This window comes from Brassica napus, chromosome A8 (genome assembly GCF_020379485.1).
Source record: "Brassica napus cultivar Da-Ae chromosome A8, Da-Ae, whole genome shotgun sequence".
NCBI classification, from domain to species: Eukaryota; Viridiplantae; Streptophyta; class Magnoliopsida; order Brassicales; family Brassicaceae; genus Brassica; species Brassica napus.
The window spans coordinates 2,306,948-2,321,279 of record NC_063441.1 but is presented as its reverse complement, the minus strand read 5'-3'; the positions used below and the strand labels follow the sequence as shown (position 1 = coordinate 2,321,279).

The 14,332-nt window shown below is 32.7% G+C and overlaps 3 protein-coding genes and 1 non-coding gene across 5 annotated transcripts; 2 read left to right on the top strand and 2 right to left on the bottom strand.

The window, feature by feature from the left end:
• The first annotated feature begins 2,088 nt into the window (after positions 1-2,088).
• LOC106439050 (tubulin alpha-2 chain) lies at positions 2,089-4,381 on the top strand. 2 transcript variants are annotated; one of them, XM_048737552.1, is made up of 5 exons: positions 2,089-2,367; positions 2,789-3,023; positions 3,116-3,486; positions 3,561-4,019; positions 4,105-4,381. In XM_048737552.1, exons 1-5 carry the CDS (start codon positions 2,275-2,277, stop codon positions 4,282-4,284), a joined length of 1,338 nt encoding a protein of 445 aa, XP_048593509.1. In that variant the 5' UTR covers positions 2,089-2,274; the 3' UTR covers positions 4,285-4,381. The 2 variants fall into 2 exon arrangements, with proteins under 2 accessions (XP_048593509.1, XP_013735846.1); XM_013880392.3 differs by having other exon boundaries at positions 3,561-4,381.
• Positions 4,382-4,604: 223 nt separating this feature from the next.
• BNAA08G02310D lies at positions 4,605-6,275 on the bottom strand. Its single transcript, XM_013880393.3, has 4 exons — positions 5,675-6,275; positions 5,304-5,530; positions 5,103-5,210; positions 4,605-4,879 (listed from the first exon to the last, which is right to left on the bottom strand). Exons 1-4 carry the CDS (start codon positions 5,862-5,864, stop codon positions 4,757-4,759), a joined length of 648 nt encoding a protein of 215 aa, XP_013735847.1. The 5' UTR covers positions 5,865-6,275; the 3' UTR covers positions 4,605-4,756.
• Positions 6,276-7,820: 1,545 nt separating this feature from the next.
• Positions 7,821-7,900, top strand: TRNAL-UAG. The gene has a single exon. It is a non-coding gene; the product is annotated as a tRNA-Leu (tRNA).
• A 170-nt stretch (positions 7,901-8,070) lies between these two features.
• Positions 8,071-12,712, bottom strand: LOC106443896 (putative branched-chain-amino-acid aminotransferase 7). The gene is made up of 9 exons (XM_013885445.3): positions 11,987-12,712; positions 11,647-11,824; positions 11,257-11,433; positions 11,038-11,169; positions 9,122-9,217; positions 8,898-9,014; positions 8,688-8,783; positions 8,488-8,600; positions 8,071-8,374 (listed from the first exon to the last, which is right to left on the bottom strand). The coding sequence occupies exons 1-9, from the start codon at positions 12,187-12,189 to the stop codon at positions 8,248-8,250; spliced, it is 1,239 nt and encodes a 412-aa protein (XP_013740899.2). The 5' UTR covers positions 12,190-12,712; the 3' UTR covers positions 8,071-8,247.
• Between the last annotated feature and the right edge of the window lie 1,620 nt (positions 12,713-14,332).

Here is a 14,332-nt window from a genome sequence, read left to right as displayed (position 1 = left end):
CTTAACTTTAAACCCTAAGGTTTGGATTAATTAACCCAAGAGATATAAGTGTATATTTACCTCTTTAATGAAACCTATTTTTGTGACTTTGAGCCTTGAGTGCTAGTTTGGGAACAAAAACTTGGTTTGGTGCTATCCTAGTCTTTTTCTCTTTATTAAATCACTAGGATAATACCTACGCCTTGTGCATAGTAAATTCATATGAAAATTATTTAAGAAATATCGTATGGAAAAAATTTATAGTATTGATCGAATTAATATATTTGGCTCTTAAACAATTTTTTATAACATTTTTTTGTTAATTACATAATTTGTTTACTAATGAATTGATCCCATTTTTAAAAAATATTTAGGTCAAAAAATTATTTATCGCATAAAAACCTAACGTTTAGGCTAAAGAATCTCATGCCTACTATTTGATTACAATGAAACTATGTTAGCTCGGTTTTATATCATGATTTAGCAATTTAAAATTTAATTATGATTATGAGAAGTTTACGTTCACGTGCGAATCCTATCTATCTTCGATATTTTTCTCATTTTTGTGTCATTTTTGTTATTGCTCGATATAAATATTGATTTTTGACTTTATTCTCATTTTTTTTCTTTTATTTTGGCATGAGATTTTGAAAATGTTTAAGATTCAAAATTATTAAAGAGATACATACTTAGGTTAAGATATGCATATTGTGCAGAATAAGTACTTATTTTATATTTTTCTGCATATTATGAAATAATAAAATAATAATTATATATTAAATAATTAAGAAATCAGTTGCTATTATGTAATAAACTGGCTTGCATATATAAATCAAATGACCGCTCTGTTTATTCGCAATCATTTTAGAATAAATAAATCAAAACAATCAATCTTATCTATCGTATATGATATATAATTAAATTTAAACAATATAAAGTATATATATTAACATAAACACCTATTAAAATAAATTTATTTATTTATATGATTTATTATCATTGTATCTTATTATAGAAAAATATTTAAACATTGATCACAAAAGTTTATGTGAGACTTTTAACAGTTTTAGTAATTTATACTCGTTTGATTCTTGGTAGGCATCTCTTGTAGTGACTGCATCTGTATTCGTTTCCTCTTATGTCTCAAGAGCTGAATTGGTACCAGATGTTGAGACCTATTTTTATAGCTGCTATTAGTAAGCCCATACTAGGGCACTGTTGGTTTTCTTTTTATGTGAATATGCATATTTCTTTTGGGAAGGTTTTGATCTTTCTTTGAAAATGGTGGTTTATTTTTATGCATATTACTTACATTCACTAAAAATTTCTTAAACCAAGGAAACTGTTGGCCAAAAAAAAAAAAGAAAAAAAAAGGAAACCGTTGGCCTAGTCTCATCTAAGTTACAACGAACCTATCATGTGGAAGACGCATAAATGGTTACTACATTAAAAGCTAGCAAACAAACTAAGAACAATTCTAATGCAAAACTGAACGTAGCTTCACCTTTAATCAGCTTACAATCTTAGTAATTCAGCCATATGCCACAAAACTCACAGTTCCACGCTATAATCAAAATTGATTTACAAAAAGAGAAACTTATTAGTATCATCATTTCACCAGTATAAAGTTAAAACGAGCTAATAAAACGTATAGCTTCAGTCTCTTAGGATGCAAATAAAGAAAAAAACATTCAAATGAGAGAAAAAAATCACCAGCTGTTACTTAGAACTGTAATCTGATAGAATTGCAGTGAATAAGCAGACATTTCTAAAGTCCTAAGTAGTTACTCTCATTCTAACTTTGATTGGATTGCTGCAAGGGAATCGAGAGAGGCCACCACGAGCACGAGATTAATTCCATATAAGCGAGCAAGACTCGGTATAGCAATGGCCGTGGCGATTCATTATTGCTTCGGTTTACAGTAGATATTGGTCTGATCCGGTTTAATTCCGGTTGAGCTCCTCTTATCCGCAATTAAAGGGATTTTGGATTTCAAAATGAGAGAGAGAGAAACGGTCATTATCCCAAACAACCAAAATTCAAAATTAGAAAACACGCAACAACACCCTGTCATCTAACCGTGGTTAGCAGTTACCCAGTTACATCGTCACACGTGTCCCATACGAGCCGTTACCCTAAAGATGGATTGGTTTCACTTATAAATACAACATCATCCGTGAGGCTTAGAAATCAATTAAACCAGATCTATTTCCCAGGAGAGAGCGTCTTCATACACGCCCTCCGATTTCATCTTCTTCTTCATCGTCGTCTTCCCTGCGAATCTCTAAACGAAAATGAGGGAGTGCATCTCGATCCACATCGGTCAAGCTGGTATCCAGGTCGGAAACGCCTGCTGGGAGCTCTACTGCCTCGAACATGGCATTCAGGTTCGCTTCTTCCCTCTCCCTCCATTAGATCAGATCTGACGTATTTGATTGCTCTCAGGAATTTGTAGATCTGTATGCTTGATTTCAATATCTTGTGAAACCTCTGTGGTTGATTCGAGATCCGTTTCTCCTTCTCAAATGTAGAGCTTTATTATATATATATCGTGGCTTAGATCTTTTATTGATTAGTTGTTTGCGTCGATTTGGTGTCCTTAGATCTGACGTATATGATTACGCTTAGAGTTCGTAGATCTGTTCGACCTAATTGTTTAGATCTGTGCTTATTGCATCGGTTGATTCGATATCCATTTGTAAAATGTTATTTGTATTGATTTAAAGTCCGTACATCTGTGGATCCTCTTTATGTATATACTTCTTATGTACTGATGTTTGTTGTTTTTGGAATCTGGATTTGGTACAGCCTGATGGACAGATGCCGAGTGACAAGACCGTTGGAGGAGGTGACGATGCTTTCAACACCTTCTTCAGCGAGACCGGCGCAGGGAAACACGTCCCTCGTGCCGTCTTCGTCGACCTCGAGCCCACCGTGATCGACGAGGTCAGAACCGGTACTTACCGTCAGCTTTTCCACCCTGAGCAGCTCATCAGCGGTAAAGAAGACGCTGCCAACAACTTCGCCCGTGGACATTACACCAGTAAATTCACACTCATCCCCTTCGTTAAGATTCATCTTTTGTTATCTCTCTCTCTCTCTCTACTGTTTACTAATTGTAATCTTTTGCTTCAGTTGGGAAGGAGATTGTTGATCTTTGCTTGGACCGTATCAGAAAGCTCGCTGATAACTGTACTGGTCTCCAAGGCTTCCTTGTCTTCAACGCTGTTGGTGGAGGAACTGGGTCTGGTCTTGGGTCTCTTCTCCTTGAGAGGCTCTCTGTGGACTACGGGAAAAAGTCCAAGCTTGGTTTCACTGTTTACCCTTCTCCTCAGGTCTCTACGTCTGTTGTTGAGCCTTACAACAGTGTCCTCTCCACTCACTCGCTCTTGGAGCACACTGATGTCTCCATCCTCCTCGACAATGAAGCTATCTATGACATCTGCAGACGTTCCCTCAGCATTGAGAGGCCTACTTACACCAACCTCAACCGTCTTGTCTCTCAGGTATAACAAACAACTCTTTTAACACTAATTATAGTAATTGATGTTGCTTCATTACTGATGTGGTTTCGTTTCAGGTTATCTCATCTTTGACTGCTTCTTTGAGGTTCGATGGTGCTTTGAACGTGGATGTTACCGAGTTCCAAACCAACTTGGTCCCGTACCCAAGAATCCACTTCATGCTTTCCTCCTACGCTCCAGTCATCTCCGCTGAGAAAGCCTTCCACGAGCAGCTCTCAGTTGCTGAGATCACAAACAGCGCCTTTGAGCCAGCGTCCATGATGGCCAAGTGTGACCCACGTCACGGTAAATACATGGCTTGCTGTCTGATGTACCGTGGTGATGTCGTCCCCAAAGACGTGAACGCAGCTGTCGGAACCATCAAGACCAAGCGCACGATCCAGTTCGTTGACTGGTGTCCTACTGGGTTCAAGTGCGGTATCAACTACCAGCCACCGACTGTTGTTCCGGGAGGTGATCTTGCGAAAGTGCAGAGAGCTGTTTGTATGATCTCCAACTCCACGAGTGTTGCTGAGGTGTTCTCGAGGATTGATCACAAGTTTGATCTGATGTACGCCAAGCGTGCTTTTGTTCACTGGTATGTGGGTGAGGGTATGGAAGAGGGAGAGTTCTCTGAGGCTCGTGAGGATCTTGCAGCTCTGGAGAAGGATTATGAGGAGGTTGGGGCTGAAGGTGGTGACGATGAGGATGATGAGGGCGAGGAGTACTGAGAAGATTGGTTCGTGTGGTTTCCTGTTATCCTTTTGTGTTTGCGTGAATGTGCTCGAAACACTCTTGTGACGAGTCTTTTGGTTTTTTTTTCTCATATCCGTCGCTTGCTGTTTGAATTCTATTATTATGGTTACTTATTACTATCCATCTCTATTTGTGTTTTTAATTCTCGTTCTGTTTTCTCATCAGTATCTAGTTTAGTTGCGTTCTCGGTATAAATAAATATCTTAGTTTAAAAAAACATTACAAAGAATCTCAAACTTGAAGTTGAGTTGAATTTTTATTTAACTTTAATCTAATTTTATTCACTATGAAAATATATTTGATTTAGTGGCTTGTCTGGTTGTTTGCCATGTTTTTCATGAGAAAGTTTGGCACTTTTTCTACAATGAGGTGAACCCTTTTCAAAAGGTGCAATAATACAGAAGTAAAATTATTATTTTTTACAACCGTAAGGAACAGAGAAAAGAAGATATATATACTTAGTGCAACAATATATTTAACTACTACTTGCGTGGAGCAGAGAGAACACGTTGTGGTGCTAATTAAGACGAGGATTGATCCCAGAGATCCTCTCATCCTCCAAGAGAGTATATGGATCGATGTAAGGTGGTGGTGAAACCGGAGTTCTGCTTCCATCATGAATGAAATCTGCTCCAAAGTACTTTTGCAATTTTCAAACAAAACAACACCATCAGTCTATAAGTAGCGACAAGACCTTACAAAAGAAATAATAAAACTCAATTGACACAATGTGGAAGACTGAAGCAGTTAGTTGTTTGGGATAGTTAAAGAGACTAATCTCCACAATGTATGATCACTAGTTCTTCTTCTTCATTGCAATCGTTAATTCAAGGATAATGAAGAAAAGAACCTTATCAACTTACAAGGTAAAGGGCAGAGAAGGCGCCAAGGGTTAAGACTATCAACGGCCAAAAACCCAAGAAGAAAGTCCCTCCGATCGTCAGCAAGATCCTAGCACGTGGAATCAATCCCTGCACACAACAAATCAACGAAAAGGATCCCAACTAAACACAATCTCTGACAGTTATTATGAGAAGGAGCTAGTAAATTCCTATATCTCTGACCTCAAGCCCTTCGCTGTTTAAAGCCAAGGATCTCTCTCTCTGGTTTAACAAGCTTTGGTCAAAGGGAGGAGTAGTAGTTGCAGTCGTCTTAGAGGAGCTGTTTCTAGTGTCTTTACCACCGGTTTTGATCTCGTCAACATCTACTTCATAGTCTTGAAGTAAGGAAGTAGGAGTCATACCTCGTCTCTTCAACTCTTTCATAAATAAAGATTCTGGTGGTTCTTCACCTACAAAACATCATCATCAACAACAACAAAAAGACAAAATCAAACTCCAGATTCAATGAACACCATTATGATACTAAAGCAAAGATTAAACACAGATTAAAGAGCTAATCAATCACAAACACTCCTATCTTAGAAAGAGCTGACCTTTTGACTGGTTATCTCCATTGTTAAGAGCAGATGAACGAACCCTAACACATCGACCAAGACGACCCCAACTTCGAGAATCTGCTAATCTGAAAATCCTTTTTCTAGATTCCAATTTTACTGGAGATTTGTGGCGGGAAATCGATACAGGAGAAGCACAAAGTCTAACAATCTCCAGAGACGAAGCCATCTTTCGTTTTTTTTCTTTTACTACTCGATTATCCTCTTCAGTTCCCGGAAAGGATCATGTTCAAGAGAAGCTTACACAAACTCAGACAGGAGAGATTCGATTTTTTCTCGGACAAAATGGAGAAATGTGTCGGAATATTCATAGCAAGTGGTGGGTGGTGAGAGAGAGGGGGTGAAAGTTATCAACTTTAACTATCGATGCGTATTTTAGCATAAATACTGCATACTTTTGCTAAAATGCACCGAAACTCTCAGGGTATGTCATGTGTGGTGTGTGGCTGCTGAATTGCCGCAACGAGGTTGGTAACGTAACGCGAGACTCCACGTCTCGTTTATGTTTCGTCCTTTTTCTCCGAATTATTTGGTCACCAAAAATAGAAGAGAAAAATCATTCATATTTAGTTGATACCAATGTGTAATGTACCATCTATCACATGTTTGTTTCAATAATACATACTGTCACTTTCGGGTACGTTTATTAAAGATTCCACCAACAAACAACACAAGATTTCGAAATTTATCCTTGTACTCTCCTTTTAAGTCAAAATTGCTAAAGGATAAAAGCTTAAACAATAAGTTTTAGTTAATACTAGCTAATGTACTAGTATATCACAGGTAAATAAACTTGTATTCTCTCTAAAAATTAAAAATATATTTTAAAAACATACTTAATAAATGATACATATTTTCTAAATTAAAGAAACAACACAAGCTTTTAAAATTTTAAAATTTATTTTATGATATTTTAAGTTAGGAGTCAAACAAGAAATTCAATAGTCCATAAAAGATCTTTTTGAATGATGAATGAATTTCATGAACAATAATATCAATGTTTCAATAAATTTATATAATACATAAGAGGTTCCTTCTTTCTCTTCTTTCTTTCTTGTTGATTCATAAAATGCTTTAGCAGGTGAAAATGACATAATTCAAATGAAAAATATAAATGTAAAGAATGTGACACATCCATTATTCTACCACCCTACATCTTTATTAAGTTATATAATTTTAACATTAAAAAGAACGTATTTTATTATCGAATTAAATCCAAACAAATGCAACTTGGTTGAAAATTACAATTAAAAATGTACAGATGACCCATCTCACCAGAAACGGCCACCACCTGCAAAAATGTGCACAAACGCCTCCATCATTGCTATTACACTGCCTTTGTTGGTTCTGAGAACTTGCATTACATTTTCACATATTGAGCGGAAATTTCCTTCGATGCCACTAACTTCCATTGCTTTGACAAGCATTCTTTGGCGAACGGAACCTAAAATTGGGTACTAATTCGGGTGTTAACTAATAAAAAGTCTATCCTTATATCAATTCTCGAAACCCACAACTCTTGCAAACAAGTATATGTGGATAACATTATAGCTAATTACCTTTTTCAGGAAACTTCTCTCTATTCATTGACGCCTCAAAACAATATTCTCCAAAATCAATATGCATGATATGGAAAGATGGACGTGTTAGGTTTATGCTTGGGGCTATCTTCTCAATATTGAATTGGCCAAACTTAGATACATTCATCAATAAGTCCAGAATTGAATATGTTTAAATCATCGTCGAGTAAAGGGAGATCTGGAAAAGGCAAATACTAAAACAATCCCAATAAACTTATAGAACATTCAGTTCAAAAAAAAAAACTTATAGAACATGTTGTTTATCCATTATCGTTATATTGTACTAATAAAAAAAAGTTATATTTTACTAATTAGTATAATTCGTCTATTGAAATATAATTCAGATAATAATTGTGGTGGTGATATAATGTTGGGGCTATAAGCATCGGCGAGAGGTAATTTTGAGTCACATGCTAAATTTGTTTTGAAATTGTAGATATACATATTGAAAACATTTGCAACTAAACTTAAGTTAACTGAAGATAGGGAAAGGAGACACTATAATAAGAATATAATCATTAACTAGTAGTCAATGATCATTAAATGATAGTTTGGCCGAGTGGTCTAAGGCGCCAGATTTAGGCTCTGGTCCGAAAGGGCGTGGGTTCAAATCCCACAGCTGTCATAACATTTTGATTTTTGTGTTGATCGTCGTTAGTGACCAAACCACTGATTTCTTGCACATCACTCAAGTCAAACCTAATTACATCGATATATGAAAAACAAGGTACTTTAAAACTTTTATTACGGCCTATGTTATTTCCTCATTGAATGTTTTTTTTTTGTAACAGCTCATTGAATGTTTAAAACTCTTAAAACAAGAACTCTATATATAGAGACTAATATTTTTTCGAACAACAATGTTACAATTTTATTCCTTTTAAATTTTTTTCATTGTTTTTGATTGATTTCTTTATTCTTTATTCTTTAATTTTGATTTTCTTTGTCTTCACCTTTTTTTAGCAAGATAATCTATTCATCACAACCATTGATCTCCACCATCCAACTCTTCTTATCTTCAACAATGCCCATCTGAATATTGGTTAACATCAAGTGAAGCTTGGTAGATAATGCTTCTTCTCCTGTCCTGTATTTTATCCTGCGGTCAAAAGTAGATATGAACAAAAATCAAACATTAAGTAACCCTAGAGTTGGAAAGATTGAAGAACTAATGAAAGGGTATTGTAAGTTATATCATCAAAAACTATTTACTTCTTATCATGAAAGGTCACGGTTTCAACAGCTTTGACGACCATTGCAGTCCCTGTGCAGAAAACTTCTTCTGCCTCTAATAGCTCCTCCACTGAAACATCACGTTCTTGAACCTGTGGTACATTTTGAAATAACAATCCATGAATCTTGAATACGCGAATACGTGATAAGGTATTATATATAATATAAAGAGTTGGAACCTGGTAGCCGATATCACTGGCTAGTTCGCTTATGCTTTTCCTTGTGATTCCTGGTAAAATGGTTCCTGAAGTTGGTGGAGTAGAGACAATATTTCCCTATAAAAACCGTTGATTACTAATGAGCTTATGCACAAGTATAATCTAAAGGTTGGAAACTTATATATATATATATATATATATATATATATATTAGTTTTGAATGTTCTTTACCTTAGTAATAAAGATATTACATGTAGAAACCTCTTCAATGTTTCTGCCAGTTGCTGCGTCCAGGAACAAGATATCAGAGAAACCTGATGATTTTGCTTCGAACAAAGGTTTCACAACCTTTTTCAGCAAGAAAAGAAAACTGATTAGATATGTAAAGAGGAAAATAAAAGAATCACTTCATTAATAACTTGGCGCCTTATGTATTTATTTCTGGTGTTTCTTACTGGAGAATAATTTGTGCAGCTCTTCACACCGCCAGTTCCACCAGTATGGGCACGGCGATACGTATGATCGACTATAAGGTTCAAGCCTGAGCTTGCCTACAAAGTTAACAGTCAGTTTGTAAGTGCTATAGCCTATAGTCAGGCCCGGCTTAATTTTTGAGTGGACCTTGTGCAAGTTCTAACTTTTCAGAAAAGTAATTTGCAAAATAGAACCCTATACAACTTTGGACCCTAAATTCTAACTAAATTTATCTTAATTTTTAGTGGACTCTGTGCAAATGTGTCTTGTGCACATGGCAAGAGTCAGCACCGCCTATAGTGCATATGGTTCCACAAAAAGAATAACTTTATTGATGTTTAGAGTCCATTTTTGTTCCTTAGACTATTTACCAACTTATTTCTATTTTTTCTTCTATAATAGAGGTCCTATAAAATAGATATGGATATTGACTCCAATGTTTTTTTCTATAATAGAAGAATGTTATATTTTCAAAATATGTTGGGTTGAATTCTCTTGCAAAATATTATTTTTGTTTCAAAATGATGCATATTTTAGATTTTTCACACATATTAATAAAATATATTAAATTTGAGTATTAAATTCATGTTATTTTATTATCTATTTCCTATAATTCTAAACCAAAAATAATTTAGTAAATGTAATTATTTTTTTGAAAGTTTACAATTAATGATTATTAATTGACTGAAAATGCATTAAAAATATGTTTAATATTAAACATGTATCTTTTTTAAACATTTTTTTTCTAAAACATTCATCTTTATGGAAAGGAAAGAATATCCCCTATATATTATTTGAGAAGCATTGGAACATTTTTTTGTAGCCACGTGTCATCACTAGAATGATTCATAGAATTCTTAGAAAAATAGATTGTTGCATATAAATATATAATAAGTTTTTTATTAAATCACAATAAATACATTATTAATGTGCTTCAATATTTCCTTAAATAAGATTACGAAATTGCCTAATGTGGCTAAAGTATATATGACAATTAATGATTTTGAAAAATAAAGATTTGATAAAAATAAGTGTGTATTATAATTATATTTTTTTTTAATTTTAAGCTATTAAAATAAATTAAACAATCATAGTAACCATATAATAAAAATTTAAAAATTATTTATATATTATATTTAAATTTTTTTAAAACTAGTATAAATTACTAAAACTGTTAAAAGTTTCATATTCAAATTTTGTGATCTATGATTTAAAACTTTTGTTATAAAATGATACAAGTAATTAAAAAATAATATAAGTTGAAAGTCTCATTTAATAAGTATCAAAAATAAAAGATAAAAATATATGTATCATTTTAAATTAAACTATATGACATATAAAAATACATAAATATTTTAGTTTTGAAATTTACTTTGAACATTTTTTTGATAAAAAATTTGAAAAAATATGGACAACTTAATGTTTTAAAATATTATAAATAACTTAAACCATTAATCCCACAGTGAAAATTTTGTTATCACTAATTTAGACTTTTTGCTATAACAGATACAAATGATAAAAAAAATATGAGCAAAAAGCATCACCTAATAAATATTAATATTAAAATATACCATATATATATTACTATCATTTAAATTTAATTATATATCATATCAAATAGAAAAAATATTTTTTCGATTTATAAAATTTATTTATATGTTCGCACCAATTTAATTATATAAGTAGTAGATAATAACTTTTTAATTATTCAATATATATTTATTATTTCATAATATGTTATAAACATATAATATATTCATTTCGCTCAAGGCGCGGATCTTAACCTAGTTTACATATATTCGATAAACATTTAGCTGTTCGAACTGATCAACATTTATTCGATCAGTTGTTAGAGGGAGTTTGCTACACAGAGTATTTGAATAACAAAAAGCCTCACCGTATGGTAATTTCCAACAGGAGATACGTAAATGAGGAATGTATATTCAGGTGCTGAAGCTATTCCAAGGACAGCACCAGTACCTATGAGTAGAGGCCTAATATACAAAGATCCTTTACCAGGAGGAGGAACCTATAGCCCAAAAACCGTAAAACACTTTAGCTACATATAAAGATCAATATTAACAAGTGGCTTTATGGAATTAGAGAGCTTAGTTACCCATTTCTTGTTGGCAAGCACAGTTTTCTTAACTGCTTGGACGAACTGGTCGGAAGAAGGAGATGTCATACAAAGCCTGTCTGCACCAGTTTGCATACGAAAAGCGTTTTGGTCAGGCCGGAAGAGTGTGATCCGTCCGTCTTCAGTCCTGTAAGCCTTGAGCCCTTCAAATAGTCCCTACAAATTACACAAAGCCAATCAAGTTAAATGATTTCTCTCAAGAATATTATATGAACACTAACACTACAATATTTTGCTTATAGAAGAATTTAATAAGATAAAAATGAACATAACCGAATTCATAAGGAAAATATGTGAAAACGAAAGTTTTAACTTTGATTAAACGGTTTACTTCTTATATTTAATTATTTATTGAGGGAGAACAAAAACCTGGCCATAGTTGAGAATCCCAGCACAAGGGCTAATTGGAATGTCCCCATAAGGAACAATCTCTCCTTCTGAAAAGCTCTCTCCTTGTTTGCATTTCGACATATACATATAATCTGTTGGAATCAGAGAGAATCCAAGCTCTTCCCAGTTCACGTTCGCATATTTTTCATTTGCTTCACTGTATTAATGAATGCCACAGAAAAAAAGAGTTTTCAATAACTAGAAAAGGGGTTGTTAGATGAACATGGGAACCTCAAATCAGGACTCTTTTGACTAAAGAAAGGTTATGTGAAATATAAAAGAATTCAGTTTTATAAAAAAGATGATGATAGCGTCGAACCTTGTGAGAAGAGGTACTGATGAAGAATGGGGCACAGAAGGAGCCATTTTGGATAGATGATGACAACGAGAGCAAGAAGGGGTTCCGAGCTTTGGAGGGTTGATGTGCTTTGAGAATGACTTAATTAACACTTGGCTTTTTATAGGGACAATAACAAACAAACTCTTGGAATCCCATTCGCTTGTTTGGTACACAAATTCCATCCGTCATTTTAAAAATATTTTTAAAGACTAAAAGCTTTATAGTTGACAAACAAAAAGCTTACGGTCAAGGGCTAGATTAGAAGCAATAGGTGAAGGAAGATGCATGTGCTTTCCGCGGAGTTTACGAAAACACACGCCTGTAATTATTGTGTACAAAAGCCTGAATTGATAATACACGCTTGTAATCAATTAAAAATAAAAATAAAAAACTTCATAGCACAAAAGCTTCACTTCGAAAGCGAAATGAGAAACTTATGGAAACTTTCGTGATCTGGATTCCAAAATGCTTCAAGAAAACCATCTTATCAAGACTTTGGAAGCTTATGCTTCCGGACTGAAACTTGTTTTTCCATTTCAAAAACCCAAAAACCCAAAAACAAAAAAAATCAAATCATGTTTTATATGTTTCTTATTTTACATATCAGATATAAAATAATATACAAATACTAAAACTCATAGTTTAAATTACTATATTGTGCATAATAATTTATTTTATAAGAATTTTTACATATATAGATTCAGAGATTGTATTAATCATTTGTTAGATATCAAAAACAATTAATTTGATTAGTTGATTCCTAAAAATTTTTTTTTTAGTTTTTCACAATATATTACAATTCGATTATTTTTCTATAAATTATTAAAAACGAATATAATAGTTTGTATTTTTTATTTGGAATCATATAATTATTATTGATGAGTTTTATAATATCATTATCTTATATTTTTACTATTGTATATATATATATATATATATATATATAACTTTCACACAATTTTGGTTTTTTTTTTTAATAAAAAGAACATCTCATTTGCACATTTTCATACAATTTTGCTTATGTATAACCGCTTTCGATTCTATGAAATGTAGGCTATGAAACATTATTAAGATGCTATGAAACATTATTAAGAAAAACTAATCGATGAAGCCAATATAAGTAAATGTGTTTGTAAACACACGTTTGTAGCATTGGGATATATAGATTTATAAAATACAACAGATTTTTATCATAGAAAAATGAAAAATTTCATTTAAAAGTAGATCATAATGTGATTAAACAGTAGCTGCGCCATTTTAACAATATTAATATATTATTCTAAATAAAATATAGTAGTTTTATCAATATTTATATATTCTAATCTGAGGGATTAACTCGAAACATGTACTTCCTTTGTTTCGTAAGAGTATCATTTTGACACTTTTTCTTGTTAAATATAAAGTGTTATTTTAAAAAAATTCAGTAAAAATTATAATTATTATAAAATTTAATATTAATTACAAAATACATTGGTTTTATAAATAATTTTATTTATCTCAGATAATATTAGTTAAATAGATGTAATTAATTAATAAGAGCATAAATGTATTATAATTATTTCTTAATATGAAAATGTCAAGATGGCACTGTTTGAGAAACTGAGAGAATTGGTTCCAAATGTTCTCAAGAGACATGCAACTGTACACACAAGTTTTACATGTTAATCAATCGCCAGTCACGACTGTTCAGTCGTTTTTAACCAAAAAGCCAGTCTTAGTTTATGTATACCTACTAGAAAAATATGTCCATCACATGCAACTTGTATAGAATTTATGTATCAAAGTCTACGATTTTTTTAAAAACTAAATATATAAGATATGAAAATGGGACGTTACCTAATTTCGTACTATTTTAAGACCAAATGATTAAAGTGGCCGATCTTGAAGGCCAAACACCACATACTAGGTGTCTATTTACAGGTTAAGGAGTTTAGGAAATTGTACAAATATTGATTCATTTGCTCATGATATACAACTCTGCCTTTAAAATGCAATATACTCAACATGCATGTATGATAAAAAGAGAACTTAAAATAACCCAACTTTTCAAAACAATACAAATAGAAGAGATATACATATTGAGTAATAGATTTTGAATATAAGCAAAAAGACTTCCAAAAATCTGTCTAACTAGTGGCCATTCCTTTTAACCAAACACAAGCGGGTCTACTGTTTATATAGAAATACATAGTACGTAGAATCGTCTGTCCCTCACATGCAACTTTTACAGAATAATTTTATTTTGGCAAAGTCGTATCTGTTTAAAACTAAATATAATTTAGAAGCGATAGTACATTAGTACTAGTATATTACTAATATCTTACT

Coding starts and splice junctions, on each gene's coding strand:
- BNAA08G02310D (XM_013880393.3), bottom strand. CDS start 5,864: ATGGCTTCGTCTCTGGAGATTGTTAGACTTTGTGCTTCTCCTGTATCG. Junction 5,531..5,674: donor TGGAGATAACCAGTCAAAAG/GTCAGCTCTTTC, acceptor GATGTTTTGTAG/GTGAAGAACCACCAGAATCT. Junction 5,211..5,303: donor TAAACAGCGAAGGGCTTGAG/GTCAGAGATATA, acceptor TGTTGTGTGCAG/GGATTGATTCCACGTGCTAG.
- LOC106443896 (XM_013885445.3), bottom strand. CDS start 12,189: ATGGAATTTGTGTACCAAACAAGCGAATGGGATTCCAAGAGTTTGTTT. Junction 11,434..11,646: donor GGATTCTCAACTATGGCCAG/GTTTTTGTTCTC, acceptor TGTAATTTGTAG/GGACTATTTGAAGGGCTCAA. Junction 8,375..8,487: donor GTGACCTTTCATGATAAGAA/GTAAATAGTTTT, acceptor TTTTGACCGCAG/GATAAAATACAGGACAGGAG.
- LOC106439050 (XM_013880392.3), top strand. CDS start 2,275: ATGAGGGAGTGCATCTCGATCCACATCGGTCAAGCTGGTATCCAGGTC. Junction 2,368..2,788: donor GCCTCGAACATGGCATTCAG/GTTCGCTTCTTC, acceptor GATTTGGTACAG/CCTGATGGACAGATGCCGAG. Junction 3,024..3,115: donor CGCCCGTGGACATTACACCA/GTAAATTCACAC, acceptor CTTTTGCTTCAG/TTGGGAAGGAGATTGTTGAT.